Genomic DNA, 17888 nt, shown 5'->3' with positions numbered 1-17888 from the left:
GTATCAGTTAAACATTAATGATTTTAAGAAAAATTGCACAGTACTAAAACTGTAATAGAATGTATTATAGGATATTTTGTGTGAAATTTGCTAAATGGAGTACTAATAAAGGAGACTGGCATATGATGGAAATAAAGTACATATGAAATTAAACTGAGTGCTTAATACAGTCCTCACTTAATGTCTATAATTGGGATCAGCAACTCTGTAATCAGAAAGTCCAACATCACATGTCCACACTAGCTTACAAAAACAGTTGTGGCAATTCTGTTACCTGTAATTGAGTGGATCCTGTACCAGGGTGGATTTGATTTAAATCAAGTCATTTTAAATTGTGATTTAAATCACTAGTAAAAAGGCTTGATTTAAATCAACTCAATTTAAATCATAATTTTTAAAGAGCAACTGTCATCTCTGTCCCACAGTAGCTCCTCCTCTGACCCTCCGTTGACTCACCGACAGTCCCAGTCTTGCAGAATATACAGCCTAACTAAGCTCCATTTCATGCTGAATAAACTAAATTATTAATGTATCTTAAATGGAAAACTATCTTTAGATAGAGTTTTACTCCAAAAGCATTTTATTAAAATAAATTTGATAAAAATAAAAAAAAATCCAATTTAAATTTTTAAAAGTCCATTTTTTAATTTTTTTGTAGAAAAAAAAATCATCGATTTTTATCTACCCTTTCCTGCACAGTCATTAGGCACAGGATCAGATTATTGTCATTTACAACCTCTTGCCGGCTTTCCCATTGACTTTGCTTGTCAGAATCAATGAAGATTGCAAATGGTGATCATGTGATTGCAGAAATGCTGCATTACAATTGCAAGCAGGTTGTCAAGTACCAAAACCACAATCACGTGACTGCAGGGAAACTGTCACAGCTGCAACTACAAGGACCATGTAAGAGCCCTTGTTCACTGTAACGTAGTGTAACTTTAAATAGTCTGAGTGGATAGTTGTTGTTAACTGAGGACTACCTGTAAAGGGTAAAGATGAGCAAGGAGCAAGACATGGATGCTTGAGGTGAAGTCAGGGATATGTTGGTTAGGGACATGAATGTATATTTTTAATGCAAATGCTACATTCAGGTTCTCAGCCAGCTATATTGCTGGCTGAGAACCTGAATGCTTTCTGCAAATGTTAGATTGATTTAAAAATATGGAGCGGATATGAATATGAATGCATCCAAGAATAAGATGTTTGGCAGAAAAAAATGGAATGATAAAACAGTCAGACAGATGGATAGATAAGCCTAGAACAGTGTAGATAAATTAATGTGCTTTGGTATAATACTTACAAAAGAGGAGGAAAGGATGCAGAACTTTTAAGAGGTGCAAATATTGGTAGAAAAGTAGTGTGTGTTATGTTATGACATATATTGTAAATGTTCATTAAAAAAAGAAAATGGTTTGTATTCCTCCTGACTTGTTATATGGAAGTTATTTGGTATGCCAAGGGAACCATAAAATTATAATAACAGTGGAAATGGAGTACATAAGAAGTGTGTGTTGTAAATAAGTAATAGGATCAAGAATGAATGGAGGATGAATTAATGTGGAATACATAACTAATGACTTGTGACAGAAGAAATGAGTTAATTTTGTCATGTAGTCAGAATGAGTAAAAATCAAATATATGAAAGAAAAATGAACAAGTTAAGAGGAAAACTGAGAAAGTTGTAGATGGATGGAATTAAAGAGAAGTTTTAAAAAGAGAAGAACAAAAAAGAATGTCTAAAATACATATATGTGGAAGAAAAAATGTTTACAAGAATAGAGAGGTGGGGGAAAAATGTTTACAAGAATAGAGAGGTGGGGAAATTGAACGGTATTTGATTCAGTAAATTGGTTTTGATATGTGTCCTTTTATACAAATTTAGGAGCTGCCTGATTGTCTGGCTTACAATTAAACCAGAAAAATATAAAAAGGGGGGGGGAGCAAAGATAACCTAAGAAGTCTGAAGACAAATATACAGTAGTCCTCATTTAGTGACTGTCTTGTTTAGTGACCATTTACAGTTATTAAAATGATGAAAAAATAACTTTAGAACTAATTTTTATATTTATGACTTTTGTATATCTGTAAAGCAAAGGAAAGTTATAGTAAGATTATAAGCACAATTGCTTATTATGTGACTACTTCACATAATAACCGAGTTGCCGGTCTTAATTGTGATTGCTAAATGAGAACTATTTGTAAAAACAAAACAAAAATTCCCCATCCAATAGGAGCTCGTTAATTAACCTGGGAAAGTAGCCAGGTCAATGGATTCTTGAAAGTCCTCGGGTTGGGGGCCATCTGAGAAGATGTATCTGAGAAGGCATGTTTTTGGCTTTCACTAGATAACACTACTTAATTATTGGGACCTGGACTACAGCCACTCTGCTAGATCTAATCTGATGCTCAGAAAGAACCAGACAGATAATCCCTCAAAAAAATCAAACTCTATATTATCGGTGTCAAACTCACATAATCACAGTGGCATCACGTGACGTATCAGGATTATTTTTTTCCTTCACTTAACCAGGTGTAGGCATGGGCAGTGTGTGACACATCCGATCAGCGGGTCAGGAGTTTGACAGCCCTGCCCTATATCATGAAGGGCTTCATACATCATGGCCCCCCAATCTTGCAGCATGTGAAGCAGTAGAGTCACATGGATATAACAAGTTACGCCTACTGCTGCCTATGCTGCTGCACTCTGACCTATTCTGGTGTCTGAGTGGTTATTAAGGGCAGGTCCATGTAGAATGTATGAACAGTAAACCATTTATAAAGTGAATAAGATTTATTTATTTATTTATTTATTTATTGTTTGAATTTATATACCGCCCTATCTCCCAAAGGACTCAGGGCGGTTCACAGGCATATAAAAACATCAATATACAAATTAAAACAATCATTAAAAAACTTATTCTACTGCCCAATTAATTAAAAGTAAAAAATATAGATATTAAAATCAATTTAAAAACCCCTCTAAATTTAAAATCTAAAAAACTAAGCCAGTCCTGCACAGATGAATAAATGTGTCTTGAGCTCGCGACGGAAGGTTCGAAGGTCCGGAAGTTGACGGAGTCCTGGGGGGAGTTCGTTCCAGAGGGCGGAGCCCCACAGAGAAGGCCCTTCCTGGGCGCCGCCAGACGACACTGCCTAGCTGACGGCACCCTGAGGAGTCCCTCTGTGAGAGCGCACGGGTCGGTGAGAGGTATCTGGTCGCAGTAGGCGGTCCCAGAATAACCCGGCCCTATGCCATGGAGCGCTTTAAAGGTGGTCACCAAAACCTTGAAGCGCACCCGGAAAGCCACAGGTAGCCAGTGCAGACCGCGCAGGATAGGTGTTATACGGGAGCCACGAGGGGCTCCATCTATCACCCGCGCAGCCGCGTTCTGGACTAACTGTAGCCTCCGGATGCCCTTCAAGGGGAGCCCCATGTAGAGAGCGTTACAGTAATCCAGGCGAGACGTCACGAGGGCGTGAGTGACCGTGCATAGGGCCTCCCGGTCCAGAAAGGGGCGCAACTGGCGCACCAGGCGAACCTGGTAGAACGCTCTCCTGGAGACGGCTGTCAAATGATCTTCTAGAGACAGCCGTTCATCCAGGAGGACGCCTAAGTTGCGCACCCTCTCCATCGGGGCCAATGACTCGCCACCGATGGTCAGCTGCGGATTTAGCTGACTGTACCGGGACGCCGGCATCCACAACCACTCTGTCTTGGAGGGATTGAGCTTGAGCCTGTTTCTCCCCTAGATATGAGGGATTGCGTCATAGTTCAGGAATGGGCACAGCTAGTCATTAGGGGTATGTGTGCAGAGGCCCTCTTAGCCACAGCTGTCACCTGCCGGAGTTATGAATAAAAGGGATTACCTTGACAAGTAGGAAAAAGAGTTGCAACCAAGACTGGTCAAAAAAAATAAATCTGAATTTGGGCCAGAATTGTAATCTGAGTAAACATCTCAAAAAAGACCCTCCTTAGTTCTCATGAACATAAAGGCAGGAGGAAAATGCAAAATTATGTTACTATAACCTTGCAGTAAAAGTAGTATTAGATTTAGGGCCTCAACCAAATTGTCTGCCAGATCCCAAGTGAAAACTCCAAGCTTCCTTTTGAAACCAACCAGATACATTAGTTTTCTGGGATAAGCTAACCTGGCCACAGTCCCAATACATAAATGTACATACAGATTCACCTATTTTTAATCATATATCTTTAATTCCTTCCTTCCTTCCTTCCTTCCTTCCTTCCTTCCTTCCTTCCTTCCTTCCTTCCTTCCTTCCTTCCTTCCTTCTATACATACATACATACATACATACATACATACATATATATTTGTTTTCGTAGGTTTTCACGGGTATAGGTATGTAGGCCTTGGCATTTTTGGGTCTTTTCCCGTGTGAGAGTATCTTGGCGAAGTTTCAACGAGGTCTCATTCATTATCTTCAGGCTGGTGTCTTCGGCTTCGTGCTTCTCGAGCAAAGAGTGGTCAGAGCTGCCTTCTCTCTATAAATACTGGTGGGGAGGTGGGGAGTGTTGCTGTGAGCGGGTTGGTTGGCTGTGGTTGCATCTTGATTGGTAGATGGAGTGGGTGTTTGCAGATTGGTCGGCTGTTTTGTAGCATCCTGTGTGGGTGTGGTCCTGGTCTTTTGTTCCTGAGCTTTAGTGTTGTGGCCTCTGAAGTTCTGTGATGTGATGTCTTGAACAAATGGCTGTGATGCAGCATCCTGGGCCCTGGTTTGGCTCCGAGTCTGAGGTCCTGTCATGTGTTCCTCGTGTGTGTCAGCCTGCTTTGTGTAGGGATCAGAGAGGGGCGCAGCAGCCAGTGGTGTCAGCATGGTCTGGCTTCTGGATGGTGGTTATGTTTCATCTGTGGGATGGGTTTGGGTTTGAATCTGGTGAGGATGATTGGTGGTGGCGTTGTGTGTTTTCCGGGGTCAATTTTCGTGGCTAGGACTCGTTTGTTGACCAAGGCTGGTTTCCAGATGTCTGGTAGGCGGGAGGTGTCGTCCTATTTGTTCATATTGTTCATCTCCAAAACTGAACACTATAACAAGAGAATAATTGTGGAAGTCATTGAAATAGAGAAACACCCCCACAATAGGAACAAACAGGACGACATCATTTTTTACTTCAACAGCTAACAGTATTTATTTATTTTGTGTGGCATATATTTGTCAGGGAGATCTACACTTTATAGAATAGTCCTCACAGTTTAATTACTAGTTTCTTCGGTTTCACACCTGCACATTTATCCACGGTGTGCCACAGGAAGGAACTAGCAAGCAGCGTTCAGGTTGATGACATCTTCCGGGCTTCTTTTGCCAATTCCATCTCTTACCTAGGCAGGTTCAATGCCAGCTCCCATTCTCCTCATGCAGCTAGTTTTTCCAACCAGAGTGGTACACATTTATCTATTTTCAATGATGCTTGGCTGGGGAGGGCAGGAGCTAGAGGTGAGTGATGGGAGCTCACCCCATTCTGCAGTGCTACCAAAGTTCGAATTGCCGGAATGTCAAACTTTCTTGAGCCACTGAGCCACCTAGTGTTACTAGGTAATAGTATGATATGTTTGTACGTATGAATTATATGATTGAGCCATTAATTGCTGGCATATCCTGGATAGAAATGAAATGTCAGATTTCTCTTTGGTTTAAAGCAACCATTGATTTAGAGGTTTGAGTATATTTTTACAATACTGTATAAGCGTGATATCCAGTCTTAACTTTGGCATTTATGCTGGTAGATTACATGCTCTTTCAAGTCTCTCACATCTCTTTCCACCTAAGTTGCTATGACATATGACTATGCTTACTAACACTGGTGAACAATTATTGCCGAAAACGTTAAAAATAGAAGTTGTATTCTTTAGTAGTTTAAAGACATTTCAGATTTCTGTTGCTCTTTTCAAGAAACACAAGTGAGAATTTACTGCAACAACTGTGTTAATTATTTACAAGTTGCCAACTAAGTGAAACAGATTTAATAGTTTTTACCGAAGAATTAAGTGAATATAGGCTATGCCAACACTGCTGGTAAAAATTTTTTTGGTATTGGTTGTTTCAAAACTGGTACATCTAATAATGAACTTTTCTCTCTATCTTCTTTTTTCAGAGCTACATATTTTAAATATTATAAACATTTAACTACAATAAGGAGAAAAAATATAGCTGTAATTGAATGAGGAATCTGTTGCTTCAGTAGCCTTTTTCTTCAAGAGTGGGTCTTTGAATGAGGATGACAATGGAAGAGATGAGGAATGAAGCAGAGACCACTTCTATGGTTTCCATGCCTCTTTATGCCGTTATGTATCCTGTCTTTAATGAGGTAATAGGTTCAGTTTTATTTTCTTTGCATTATAGTATTTGGGAAACAAAGTTTTATTTAACTCAACTACTATCTTGCTTATATTAGTACTCATTTTCTCCTTATGAGTTCTGCTTCCTTTCTGTCCATATTCTTGGCTTCATGACAGACTGCTTGGTTTGTTGGCATTTAATTCCTTAATTCTGAATATTATATTCTACATTTAGAAACTCCCAAGATGCATTCCAGCATTATATAAGAGACTTCACTGTTTAATTAACATTCCAGGTTAGGCAAACATATTTTATAAGGTGGAAACATTTATGCTTTTTGCAGCTACTTGGTTTTATAGAAATGTTTTCTATTAAACATTACAGAATCTGTTTGTTTAGATGAGAAACAATAAATGTATTTAGGCTTTGAACAAATGAAAACGAGATGGTCTTTCTTTGGTAATTTATCAAGAAAATATTCATATTTTCTGTATCCATAGAAATGGTGTCATTGTTACACATTTATTTTGAAGGATTATCTTGATCAGTCAGTCTAAAATAATAATTAAAAAGACCATATTTTTGGCTTGTCATCCTTTCCCTCCATAGAGTTATTCATGTTTGTTTTCCCTGACACCTATATCAGTAGTATATAGGCAGATTTTAAAGAGCATTATCTGTTATACAAACATTTATCTGTTAAATGTTGTATCTATTTATATGTTCCAAATGCGTGGATTTTATCTGCCCAGAATTTTCAGGAACAGTCATGCTGGTTGAGAATTGTAGTCCATACATCCTGAGTCACGTTGTGAAAAACTGTTACGGCAAAACATGACAGCAAAACTTTTTCAAATTTAAGATTATTTCACAGATTCATTTTATTGGATATGATTACACCACGCTGTATCACGCTGATGATACTCAGCTGTACTTCTCCACCCCGGGCCACCCCAATGAAGTTGTTGAAGTGCTGTCCCAGTGTTTGGAAGCCGTACGGGTCTGGATGGGGAGAAACAGGCTCAAGCTTAATCCCTCCAAGACGGAGTGGCTGTGGATGCCGGCATCCCGATTCAGTCAGCTGCAGCCGCAGCTGGCTGTCGGAGGCGAGTTATTGGCCCCAAAGGATAGGGTGCGCAACTTAGGCGTCCTCCTGGATGATCGGCTGTCGTTTGAAGATCATTTGACGGCCGTCTCCAGGAGGGCCTTCTACCAGGTTCGCCTGGTCCGCAGTTGCGCCTTCCTTGATCGGGATGCCTTATGCACAGTCACTCATGCCCTCGTTACCTCTCGCTTGGATTACTGTAATGCTCTCTACATGGGTTTCTTGAAGTGCACTCGAGGCTTCAGTTAGTCCAGAATGCAGCTGCGGGTGATAGAGGGAGCTACGCGAGCTCCCATGTAACACCGCCTCCCGCGCAGACTGCACTGGCTGCCTGTGGCCTTCGAGTGCACTTTAAGGTGTTGGTTACGACCTTTAAAGCGCTCCATGGCTTAGGACCTGGGTACTTACGGGACCGCCTGCTGTTACCACATGCCTCCCACCGACCCGTACGCTCCCATAGAGAGGGACTTCTCAGGGTGCCGTCCGCCAAACAATGTCGGCTGGCGGCCCCCAGGGGGAGGGCCTTCTCTGTGGGGGCTCCCACTCTCTGGAACGAGCTTCCCCCTGGTTTACGTCAAATACCTGACCTTCGGACATTTCGTCGCGAACTGAAGACCCATCTTTTTATTCGCGCGGGGCTGGCTTAATTGGATTTTAAAAGGGAATTTTACCAATTTTAAATGGGGTTTTAATTGATGATGATTTTTAACATCAGGCTAATTTTGAATAAGTTTTTTAAGGGTATTTAAATTGTGTATATTTGTATTGTTGGTTTTATTTTGCCTGTACACCGCCCTGAGTCCTTCGGGAGAAGGGCGGTATAAAAATCAAATTAAATAAATAAATAAATAAATAAATAAATAAATATTTTCTGCTTATAAAAGGCTTGCAGTATTCTTGTCTGAAAGAACGAACCCAGTGTGCCTGAGCTGCAAAAATCTTATCCAGATCAACAAAAATCCTTAGAAATGTTATCAGTAATGATAATGTACTTTAACCTCTTATTTATTTTGGTATAACTGTTTATTTCTATTTTTTGCAGCTAGAACGAGTAAATCTATCAGCAGCTCAAACATTGAGAGCAGCTTTTATTAAGGTGAGAATAATATATATTTACTTATATAACACCAAAATATGAATATTTTATATTAATATATAAACATTAAAATATTACAACATTCTGCAAAGTAGATTTAGTTATTAATTCTAACTTTAACGATTAATTGCATCTCTAAGTAAAATGTGTGTAGTCGGTCAGTTTATTTATAGACCTTATTTTCAGAAATAATAGCTTAACATTAAATTTAAAGAATAAGCTGCAATTAAGATAATTAACTCATAGGTTATGATGTATTTATGTTTATGAAACTTCAATGGGTATAATGCATGGAAATAGGTAAGCTAACAATACCAAAAACTTTAACATTACATTTTCATTGAACTTTCACATTAAGAGACCTTACACTTGGCATCCATGTTCATTTAAGATCAGGTAACAGAAAGATACGGTAAAATATTATGAAGCCTTTTAAACATCAGAAAGATTCCCTTTTTCATCTAAGTCTTCTGTCCTATATCCTCATGGTACTTCTCTTGTTGGCAGTGAAGGTTTAGGAAAGCAAATGATGAGACTACGCTGATGACACTCAGCTGTACTTTTCCACCCCGGGCCACCCCAACGAAGTCGTCGAAGTGCTGTCCCGGGGCCTGGAAGCCATACGGGTCTGGATGGGGAGAAACAGACTCAGGCTCAATCCATCCAAGACGGAGTGGCTGTGGATGCCGGCACCCCGGTATAGTCAGCTGCAACCGCAGCTGACTGTTGGGGGCGAGTCATTGGCCCCAACAGAAAGGGTGCACAACTTCTCCTGGATGGATGGCTGTCGTTTGAAGACCATTTGGCGGCCGTCTCCAGGAGAGCTTTTTACCAGGTTCGCCAGTTGCGCCCCTTCCTTGACCGGGATGCCTTATGCACGGTCACTCACGCTCTCGTCACTTCTCGTCTGGATTATTGCAATGATCTCTACATGGGGCTACCCCTGAAGTGCACTCGGAGGCTTCAGTTAGTCCAGAATGCAGCTGCGCGGGTGATTGAGGGAGCCACACGTTGCTCCTGGGTAACACCGCTCCTGCGCAGTCTGCACTGGCTACCTGTGGTCTTTCAGGTGCGCTTCAAGGTGTTGGTTACCACCTTTAAAGCGCTCCATGGCTTAGGGCCCGGGTACTTACGGGACCGCCTGCTGTTACCTTATGCCTCTCACCAACCCGTACGCTCACACAGAGAGGGTCTTCTCAGGGTGCCGTCCGCCAAGCAATGTCGGTTGGCGGCCCCCAGGGGAAGGGCCTTCTCTGTTGGAGCAATTACCCTCTGGAACGAACTTCCCCCTGGTTTGCGTCAATTACCTGACCTTCGGACCTTTCGCCGTGAATTGAAAACGTACTTGTTTATTCAAGCGGGACTGGCTTAATTTTTTAATATTCTAAATTTTTTAAATTTTTTAAATTTTAATAACTTTAACTGGTGTATTTTATTTATGGGTCAAATTTGACGGTTTTAATTTTCGGCCATTTATACAATACGTTATTTTAACTGTGGTTTTAATTTGTATATTGTTCTGTTTTAATCTGGCTGTACACCGCCCTAAGTCCTTCGGGAGAAGGGCGGTATAAAAATCTAAATAATAAATAAATAAATAAATAAAATAAATAAATAAATAAATAAATAAATAAATAAATAAAAGTCCCCCACCCCACCCCACCCCAAACATATATCTTCAGTAAAAGAGTGCTGAAGAGATCACAAAGCTTCTTCACAGATGATCTCAAGCACATAATTATCCAAGGCTTGATGTTGAAGATGGTTTTATAGCTTTTGAAGCTCAGTATTAAAAGAAAGGGACATTTAAAGGCTTTTCACCTTCATGTTTCTCTTATGCTTCAGTGATGCAAGAGACAGCAACTACTTAGATGACTTGAGTTTCCTGTGATCAGCCAACTCATATTGCTGGATAGTATCTTAATATTCTTTACCAAGTCAGAAGTATGTTGGTTGAAAATAGAGTTTCTCTAATTTATAATCAAGACAATTAAAATCATTTTAATTTGGCTTCTAAAGTTATCCTAAGAAAATCTTGGCCCATAGTTTATTATCATCGATTGTATGATTGTACAGGCATTCCCGGGATTAAGAATGTCCAATTTACAGATAATTTATGCTTACAAACAGGCTGCCTATTGCTAAAAATGGTAGATAGTATTCTCCTTCCTCGAGTCGATAAACCAGTGGAAGTGTGCATCGACCTCTGATACACATTTTTATATATGGTCTGTTTTTAGTAGTTTATAAAAACATTGTGTGGCTTCAGAAGTTTGTCAGCTCAAGGAAGGAGAGAATGCCATCTACCATTTTTAGTAATTGGCAATTTATTTGTAAGTATGAGTTCCGACTTAGATACAAATTCAATTTAAAGGGAGATTGAAGAATGGAACTTGTACTTAACCTGGGGACTGCCTCTATCTCACAATCTTTTTAAGCCTGAAAAATGAGCACTCTAAAACCACTCTGAAATATTTCTTAAAGAAGGAATAGGGAATTCAGGAAAAAAGAGGTTTTGCAGCATTTTGGGACAGTGTAATTTTTTTTTTTAATTTACATTTATATCCCGCCCTTCTCCGAAGACTCAGGGCGGCTTACGGTGTGTAAGGCAATAGTCTCATTCTATTTGTATATTTACAAAGTCAACTTATTGCCCCCCCCAACAATCTGGGTCCTCATTTTACCTACCTTATAAAGGATGGAAGGCTGAGTCAACCTTGGACCTGGTGGGACTAGAACCTGCAGTAATTGCAGGCAGCTGTGTTTTAATAACAGGCTTCTTACAGCTTGAGCCACATCGCGGCCCCTATAATGTCTGGTATCTTGCTTCTTTGTTATTTATCCAAGTTATCTATCTAACTTATGGGTAGTTTTTAAAAGTAATTCTGATGTAGCTCGAAAAATAAGTGAAAACAGTGAAGATTACTGCCTTCTTAATTTCATTTAGCTCATGTCATAAGGTACAGGTGTCAAAACTCATGGCGTCACTTTGCTGTCACATGACATTTTGTGACATTTTTCTCCGTTGTGGACCTGGGTTGGGTGTGGCCTTTGTGTGACGTATCTGGCCTGTGGTCCGCCAGTTTGACACCCCTGTCTTAAGGGAACAAAAAAAAGTGTTATATAAAGGTTTTACAGTTTTTACTTGAGTTATGCACATTCATCCCACAACTGTTCAAATTTACAGTATTGCTGAATGGATTGTAGTTATAACTACCCCTTGGAATACTAGCTGTTGTATCATCACCACAGTCATGGGATCAAAATTTGGGTGCTTGGCAATTGATTCACATTTACAACTGATCACAGTGTCCCGTAGTCATATTCTCCTGCCCTGTTCAAACTGCATCTGCTTCAGCTCCCCTATGCGCCTGCCCATCCCCATCTGTGCCCTTTTGACTTCCCTGCATTCCACCACCTATCCCACCTATCCCTGCCACCAGCTGACCTTCATCATCACTTTTCTCCTATTGCTGATCCAGGGGCTGGGTGAGGTTGCAGCCTCAGGATCTGCATGGTAAATGAGGGAGGTAGAGCCCAAGAGAACTTGCTGGCCCCAATCAGGGAGGAGACTGGAGAATCAAGAGGACCTTGTTTAATGGCCACACAGTCCTCATCTAATGCCCTCAAGGGTTGCCAGAATTCCTGTTGTTTAGCAGTGGGTTCATGTAACATTTTTCTTAACCACTTTGCTTAGTAACTGCATATCTGGTCCTAGTTAGGGTTGTAACCTGAGGACTATCTTATTTCAGTTAGTGTAAAAGATAGAAGAAAAGGGAATGATTCACAGAAATAAATACGGCAAAGAAATAATAAAAAAAGACTGGGCCAAATTACAGGTGAAAATATTGATTTGGTTCAAGAAATATGGTCTTTGGAGGAAAAAATGGCAGTGCAAAATCAATGTTTATGATAAGCCAGTTCTACTCAGAGGTCTTAAAAGTTCATATTTTAGTTTTCTTTGAAGCTGTTCTTTACTTTCAATTTGTCAGAAAAAATCTTAAATCTCTTCTTTGAAATACAGGCAGAAAGGGAAAACCCAGGTCTCACACAAGATATTATCATAAAAATTTTGGAGAAGAAAAGCATTGAAGTTAATTTTACCGAATCTCTTTTGCGCATGGCAGCGGATGATGTAGAAGGTATTTCCTATCAATGGCTGTTTCCTCATTAGGTTTAGATGGGTTTATTTTTTAAAAAAAAGTTTGTTATTTCTGTTTTGTTCATAAACACAGCTGAATTTCCAGATTGTCAGTGCAGTCTTTACATTTACTGTTATATATTGTAAATTATATATCCTTGGTCATATTTCTTTTGATAATTCTTGTAGCATGGTGGCTTTGTGCTAGTCTTATTGTGTTTCCCCCAAAATTAAGATCCTTATATTTTTTTGCCATCAAAAAAGGCACCAGGTGTTATTTTCGGGGGGGATGTTATCCACTGACTCGCCTCAATTGCGCGCGTCGCCCCTGGCCTCTTTTTCTCTATTAGAGGCCTTTAGGAAAGGTCTCTTCAGTCAATAACAGAGCTCTGGATCAATCTGGAGTTCTGTTATCGACTACAGAGGCTTTCAGGAAAGCCTTGCCTGCTGGAGCAAAAAAAATGGGCCAAGGTGTGAGAGGCCTGGCTGCAGCTATCTGAAGGTAAGTATTATGGCAGCTCCACCCTCTCATCCCCACCCTAGCTTAATTTTTACCTGTGCACCCTGGAGTGGACGGGGTCTTAATTAGGGCTTATTTTGGGGGTAGGGCTTATATTGGGCACACGTGTAAAAATCAAGCTAGGACTTCCTTTCTAAATAGCTTGTATTTTTGGGGAAACATGGTACTTGAGTCAGAGTGGGGGGGGAACCCCCAAAAGACATGACATTCTAATTTTTTTTAAAGGCCATAGAGTAGATGGTAGCATGGGGTAAGAGTTAAAGAGATTGAATACAAAAAAATGGGTGGAGGAAATTTCTAGGAATGAAACAAAATGTATGTTTAGCCAATTTCCTATAGTTCTCACCACTGCCGTCTTTACTCAGAAACAAGATCCAACTTTCAGAATTTCAAGGAAGCTTTGGAAAGGAAAGAAAAGTTTCATCTCAGGCATTAGCTTTCATGACTCTGAAATGACTCTTGTATACTTGGAGTACTTGTCATAAGTTGTGCTTTAAGAAGGTTACTCTAAATAGTTCAGTTTTGGCTGACATTATATTGAATTACATCATTAGAAATCAATAGTTTTTCCTTACAAAATAGAGTTCGAATTAATTTAGTGTTCTTATTTGTTGCTTGTTTAATTTTAACATGGTTAAGGATGTTGCCAACCCTTTTAAGTTTAATTTATAACTAACTTAGAAAGAGAAATCCATTTATATTTTCTTCCTCCTCCCCCCCCAGAATACATGATTGAAAGGCCAGAGCCCGAATTCCAAGACCTCAATGAAAAGGCACGAGCACTTAAACAGATTCTCAGCAAGATTCCAGATGAGATCAATGACAGAGTGAGGTTTCTTCAGACAATCAAGTAAATACTAATCAAACTAAAAAGCTATTCTAAAGTGTGACTTCTTGGACCAGCTGTGGCTTTATATTTATCGAAGAAATACATTTTTGGCTTGCACTGTAATTCTGATTATTACCAATATTTTATAAAATTGCTGTTTTCGTTTCACAGAATTTTTGCTTCAAAATGAATGCTTGCTTACTATTGAATGGCCAATCTGTGGGTTGGTTTTAGCTGCTGGAGTAATAACCATGGATATTATAGCTATAGCAATTCTGTCAGTGATCCCTATTCTGTGCCCTTTGTAGTTAAATCCTTTTATTTCATACATTATCCTGTGGCAATAATGCTGCATCAGACCTGAAATCTTATAAGTCATCCTGGTGAGTTGCCCCTCTTTTATAACTTGGACTTTCCAGTCTTCTCTCACCTAAAATTGCAGTGCTTTTGAATCTTATTCCCCATTGCTCAGAATTTTTTAACATGCTCTTGATATTAAGTTCCCTGTGCTTATGTGGGAGCTGTTTTCTTCCTTTTTGATTTGGAAACTGAGATCATCTAGCTTAAAAATCTTTTCCCTATCTGCAACACTTATGCTTGTTTTAATAACTACTTATGGAGGTTTTTCAAATGTCCAATTGCTCCTTGATAATTCAAATAGATAGATCTCTTAGTACACATAATGTATCCAGAATTGCCATCAAAAAAGATGTGTGTGGGTCTCCTTTCGCATTTTGGATTGTATCACTGTCCATAGTTTATTGAATTTTCAAAACCAAAAACCATGATGCTGATGCTTAAAATAGCTGTGCCAGGGATGGCTAATCTTTTCGGCACCGAGAGCTGAAAGCGCAAGCGCGCACACACCATAATGCAATGCATACGTGTGCGCCATGTGCATGCATCTCCAATGCATGTGCCCCACCCCACCCCGCATATGCATATACATCTCCCACATGCACCGCACCCCAGCCCCCATGCATGTGCAGCAGAGACACAAAAGCCAACTGGCCAGTGGGAGGTGCACACACGTGTGGAAGAGCTGAACTGGGGCAGCGGCCTGCATGCCCGCAGAAAGGTGGCATGCGTGCCATAGGTTCGCCATCATAGAGCTATACAAATGCAGCGTCTCATTGTATATAATTGTGTAAAACCAGCTCATTAATTTTAATTTAATTCCATTTGTTGAGTTAATTATCAGAAATTTTCTGATTCCTTTGTTCAAGATCGGTGGATAGTAAGACTACTAGAAAATAAAATTGCACATGTACTTTATCATAGAGTAGGAATACATTTTTTTCCCTTATCTGTAACATTTTAGTAAGCCATGATAATGGCCAAAAGATTAGAGGCATGATAGAAAAATGCATGCTCTCATCTGGGTTTTATCTAAAGTTGTAACAGGAAGACTTTTTTCTTTTCTTGGAGTTCACTTTTCTAGGATCCAACTCAATAAAAGAGAAATAGATGTCCGTGTGAGTTCATTGCTTCTTTATAACTCTTATAATGTAAAATACAGAATTTTATAGTGATTTCAGTTATTGGTAGCTCAGGTACCTCATTAGTGAGGTTTTCATACTCCACATGCATAAGAATTAAAAGGGCCATTTTTTCTGTTCAGTAATGAAAACAATCCTGTGCAATGCAAGCTAACAGAGAACTATAGAATTAATTGTCTATTGGATTAGTTATCTGGTCGCCCATTCAGCAATGCAACTCAGAGCAACTAGCAAAAAATTTAAATCCGCAACTGTTTCAACTAAAAACCTAAAGTATCTGCCAAAAATAATTTATACATTCAAATAATTTAATATATGGGTTTACCTAATCTCCTTGCCTAGTTATTGAGATTAGAGTCAATCTATATAAATTTAGAATAGAATAGAATAGAATTTTTATTGGCCAAGTGTGATTGGACACACAAGGAATTTGTCTTGGTGCATATGCTCTCAGTGTACATAAAAGAAAAGATACGTTCATCAAGGTACAACATTTACAACACAAATGATGGTCAATATATCAATATAAATCAAAAGGATTGCCAGCAACAAAGTTACAGTCATACAGTCATAAGTGGAAAGAGATTGGTGATAGGAACGATGAGAAGATTAATAGTAGTCCAGACTTAGTAAATAATTTGACAGTGTTGAGGGAATTATTTGTTTAGCAGAGTGATGGCATTTGGGAAAAAACTGTTCTTGGGTTTAGTTGTTCTGGTGTGCAGTGCTCTATAGCGTCATTTTGATGGTAGGAGTTGAAACAGTTTATGTCCTGGATGTGGGGGATCTGTAAATATTTTTACAGCCCTCTTTTTGACTCGTGCAGTATACAGGTCCTCAATGGAAGGCAGGTTGGTAGCAATTATTTTTTCTGCAGTTCTAATTATCCTCTGAAGTCTGTGTCTTTCTTGTTGGATTGCAGAACCAAACCAGACAGTTATAGAGGTGCAAATGACAGACTCAATAATTCCTCTGTAGAACTGAATCAGCAGCTCCTTGGGCAGTTTGAGCTTTCTGAGTTGGCGCAGAAAAAACATTTTCTGTCTTATGAACAAATTTGAATTGTTCATAAGGTTATTTTGATATAAATATCTTCCATAAAGTCTTCTCTGTCCTTTAATAATACATTGAGAGATTTTCTGTCTTACCAATAGTGGAACAAAATGCAAATATTTATTGATTGGAGCAAAGTTCTCATGTATATATTGCTGGGGACTCAGGGCCTTCCTCTCCTGGATCAGTTTGAAAAATCCATAGGGAAATATTAGTTTTAATTTTCTCAGACATAAAATATCAGAGATACTGATATTAATACAGACATGTCCCAAAAGGGACATTTTGGAGGATGTTCATCAATAAAGGGTTAGGCAGATGACAATTGACAAACCCCTGAGACCCAAAAGGCAAACAACCATGGTAGAAGATTTTTCCAGACTCTGTTTTCAACTTAGCAGTTGTTTTAAGTTAATATTGTAAATAGAGTTTTATCCTCTCTGTAGATTAAACTCTGTTTTCTCTCTTAAATGATTCTTTCTCTTACTCCCACACAGAGTGGTTTGGTTTGGTTTCATTATATTGTAAGCTTAAAATCTAGATGAAATTGTATCCATTAATCTTAGGACTAAAGACAGTTGCCATTGAATTATTTCAGGAATATATACTATGGACAGGTTTTTTTCCAGATAGTGTAGCTTTAATTAATTAACATTTACTTTTATTTAAATAAAGATGGATGGGGACAAGATTTTCGCCTCAATTCATGAGAACAGTACTTTCAAGATAGTTCAAAGTAGTTCAGAGCAATCTTTCTTTATTCAGTCTAAGATATCAAAAGTCAAATTATGCAATTTATAACTATACATATTGAAAATTGTTCCAGGGACAGACCTTTGATTGTAAAGGTAAGCCAAGGCTCCTGCTGCTTCAGAGTATTGTTCTGTAATTTCCAGATGCTAGTTTTCCACGTATGAAGAATGCATTAAATGTAATTTAGATTTTGAAGAGCCATATAATTTAATTAGCTCTTGTTGTTTCATCTTGCTGTGCATATCTAAAACTCACTATAATATGACAGGAAATCTTTTAGAAATACATTTCAAACATAATTTTGAAAGTGATTAAAATTCTGCAGCTTCACTTTAAAAATTGCAATTATATTTTCATTACCAAACAGGGACATTGCCAGTGCAATAAAGGAACTTCTCGATACAGTAAATAATGTCTTCAAGAAATACCAATATCAGAACCGGAGGGTATGTGAATTAATTTCTTCTATAGTGCCTCATCAGAAATATAATTGAGCACAAGCATTACAAATATACGCAGCTTCATGTTCAGATAATATGAATTGTAAACATAATTTTTCAATTAATACAAACTGGTAAATAAAAAGACAATCAGG

The 17888-nt window shown here is 38.9% G+C and overlaps 1 protein-coding gene across 3 annotated transcripts in view; it reads left to right on the top strand.

Moving 5' to 3' along the window:
* Positions 1–17888, top strand: part of PDCD10 (programmed cell death 10) — a 42479-nt gene that overhangs the window by 17777 nt on the left and 6814 nt on the right. For all 3 annotated transcript variants that reach the window (XM_058188120.1, XM_058188119.1, XM_058188121.1), the window contains exons 2-6: positions 6113–6325; positions 8445–8498; positions 12523–12640; positions 13883–14009; positions 17661–17739. In XM_058188120.1, the coding sequence (XP_058044103.1) occupies positions 6230–6325; positions 8445–8498; positions 12523–12640; positions 13883–14009; positions 17661–17739 (474 nt within the window). In that variant the 5' untranslated portion in view covers positions 6113–6229. The remainder of the gene's footprint in view (positions 1–6112; positions 6326–8444; positions 8499–12522; positions 12641–13882; positions 14010–17660; positions 17740–17888) is intronic.

This window comes from Ahaetulla prasina, chromosome 6 (assembly GCF_028640845.1).
Source record: "Ahaetulla prasina isolate Xishuangbanna chromosome 6, ASM2864084v1, whole genome shotgun sequence".
In the NCBI taxonomy this organism is placed as follows: domain Eukaryota; kingdom Metazoa; phylum Chordata; class Lepidosauria; order Squamata; family Colubridae; genus Ahaetulla; species Ahaetulla prasina.
Note: the sequence above shows the minus strand (reverse complement) of the source record. Positions and strands in the feature narration are given on the sequence as shown.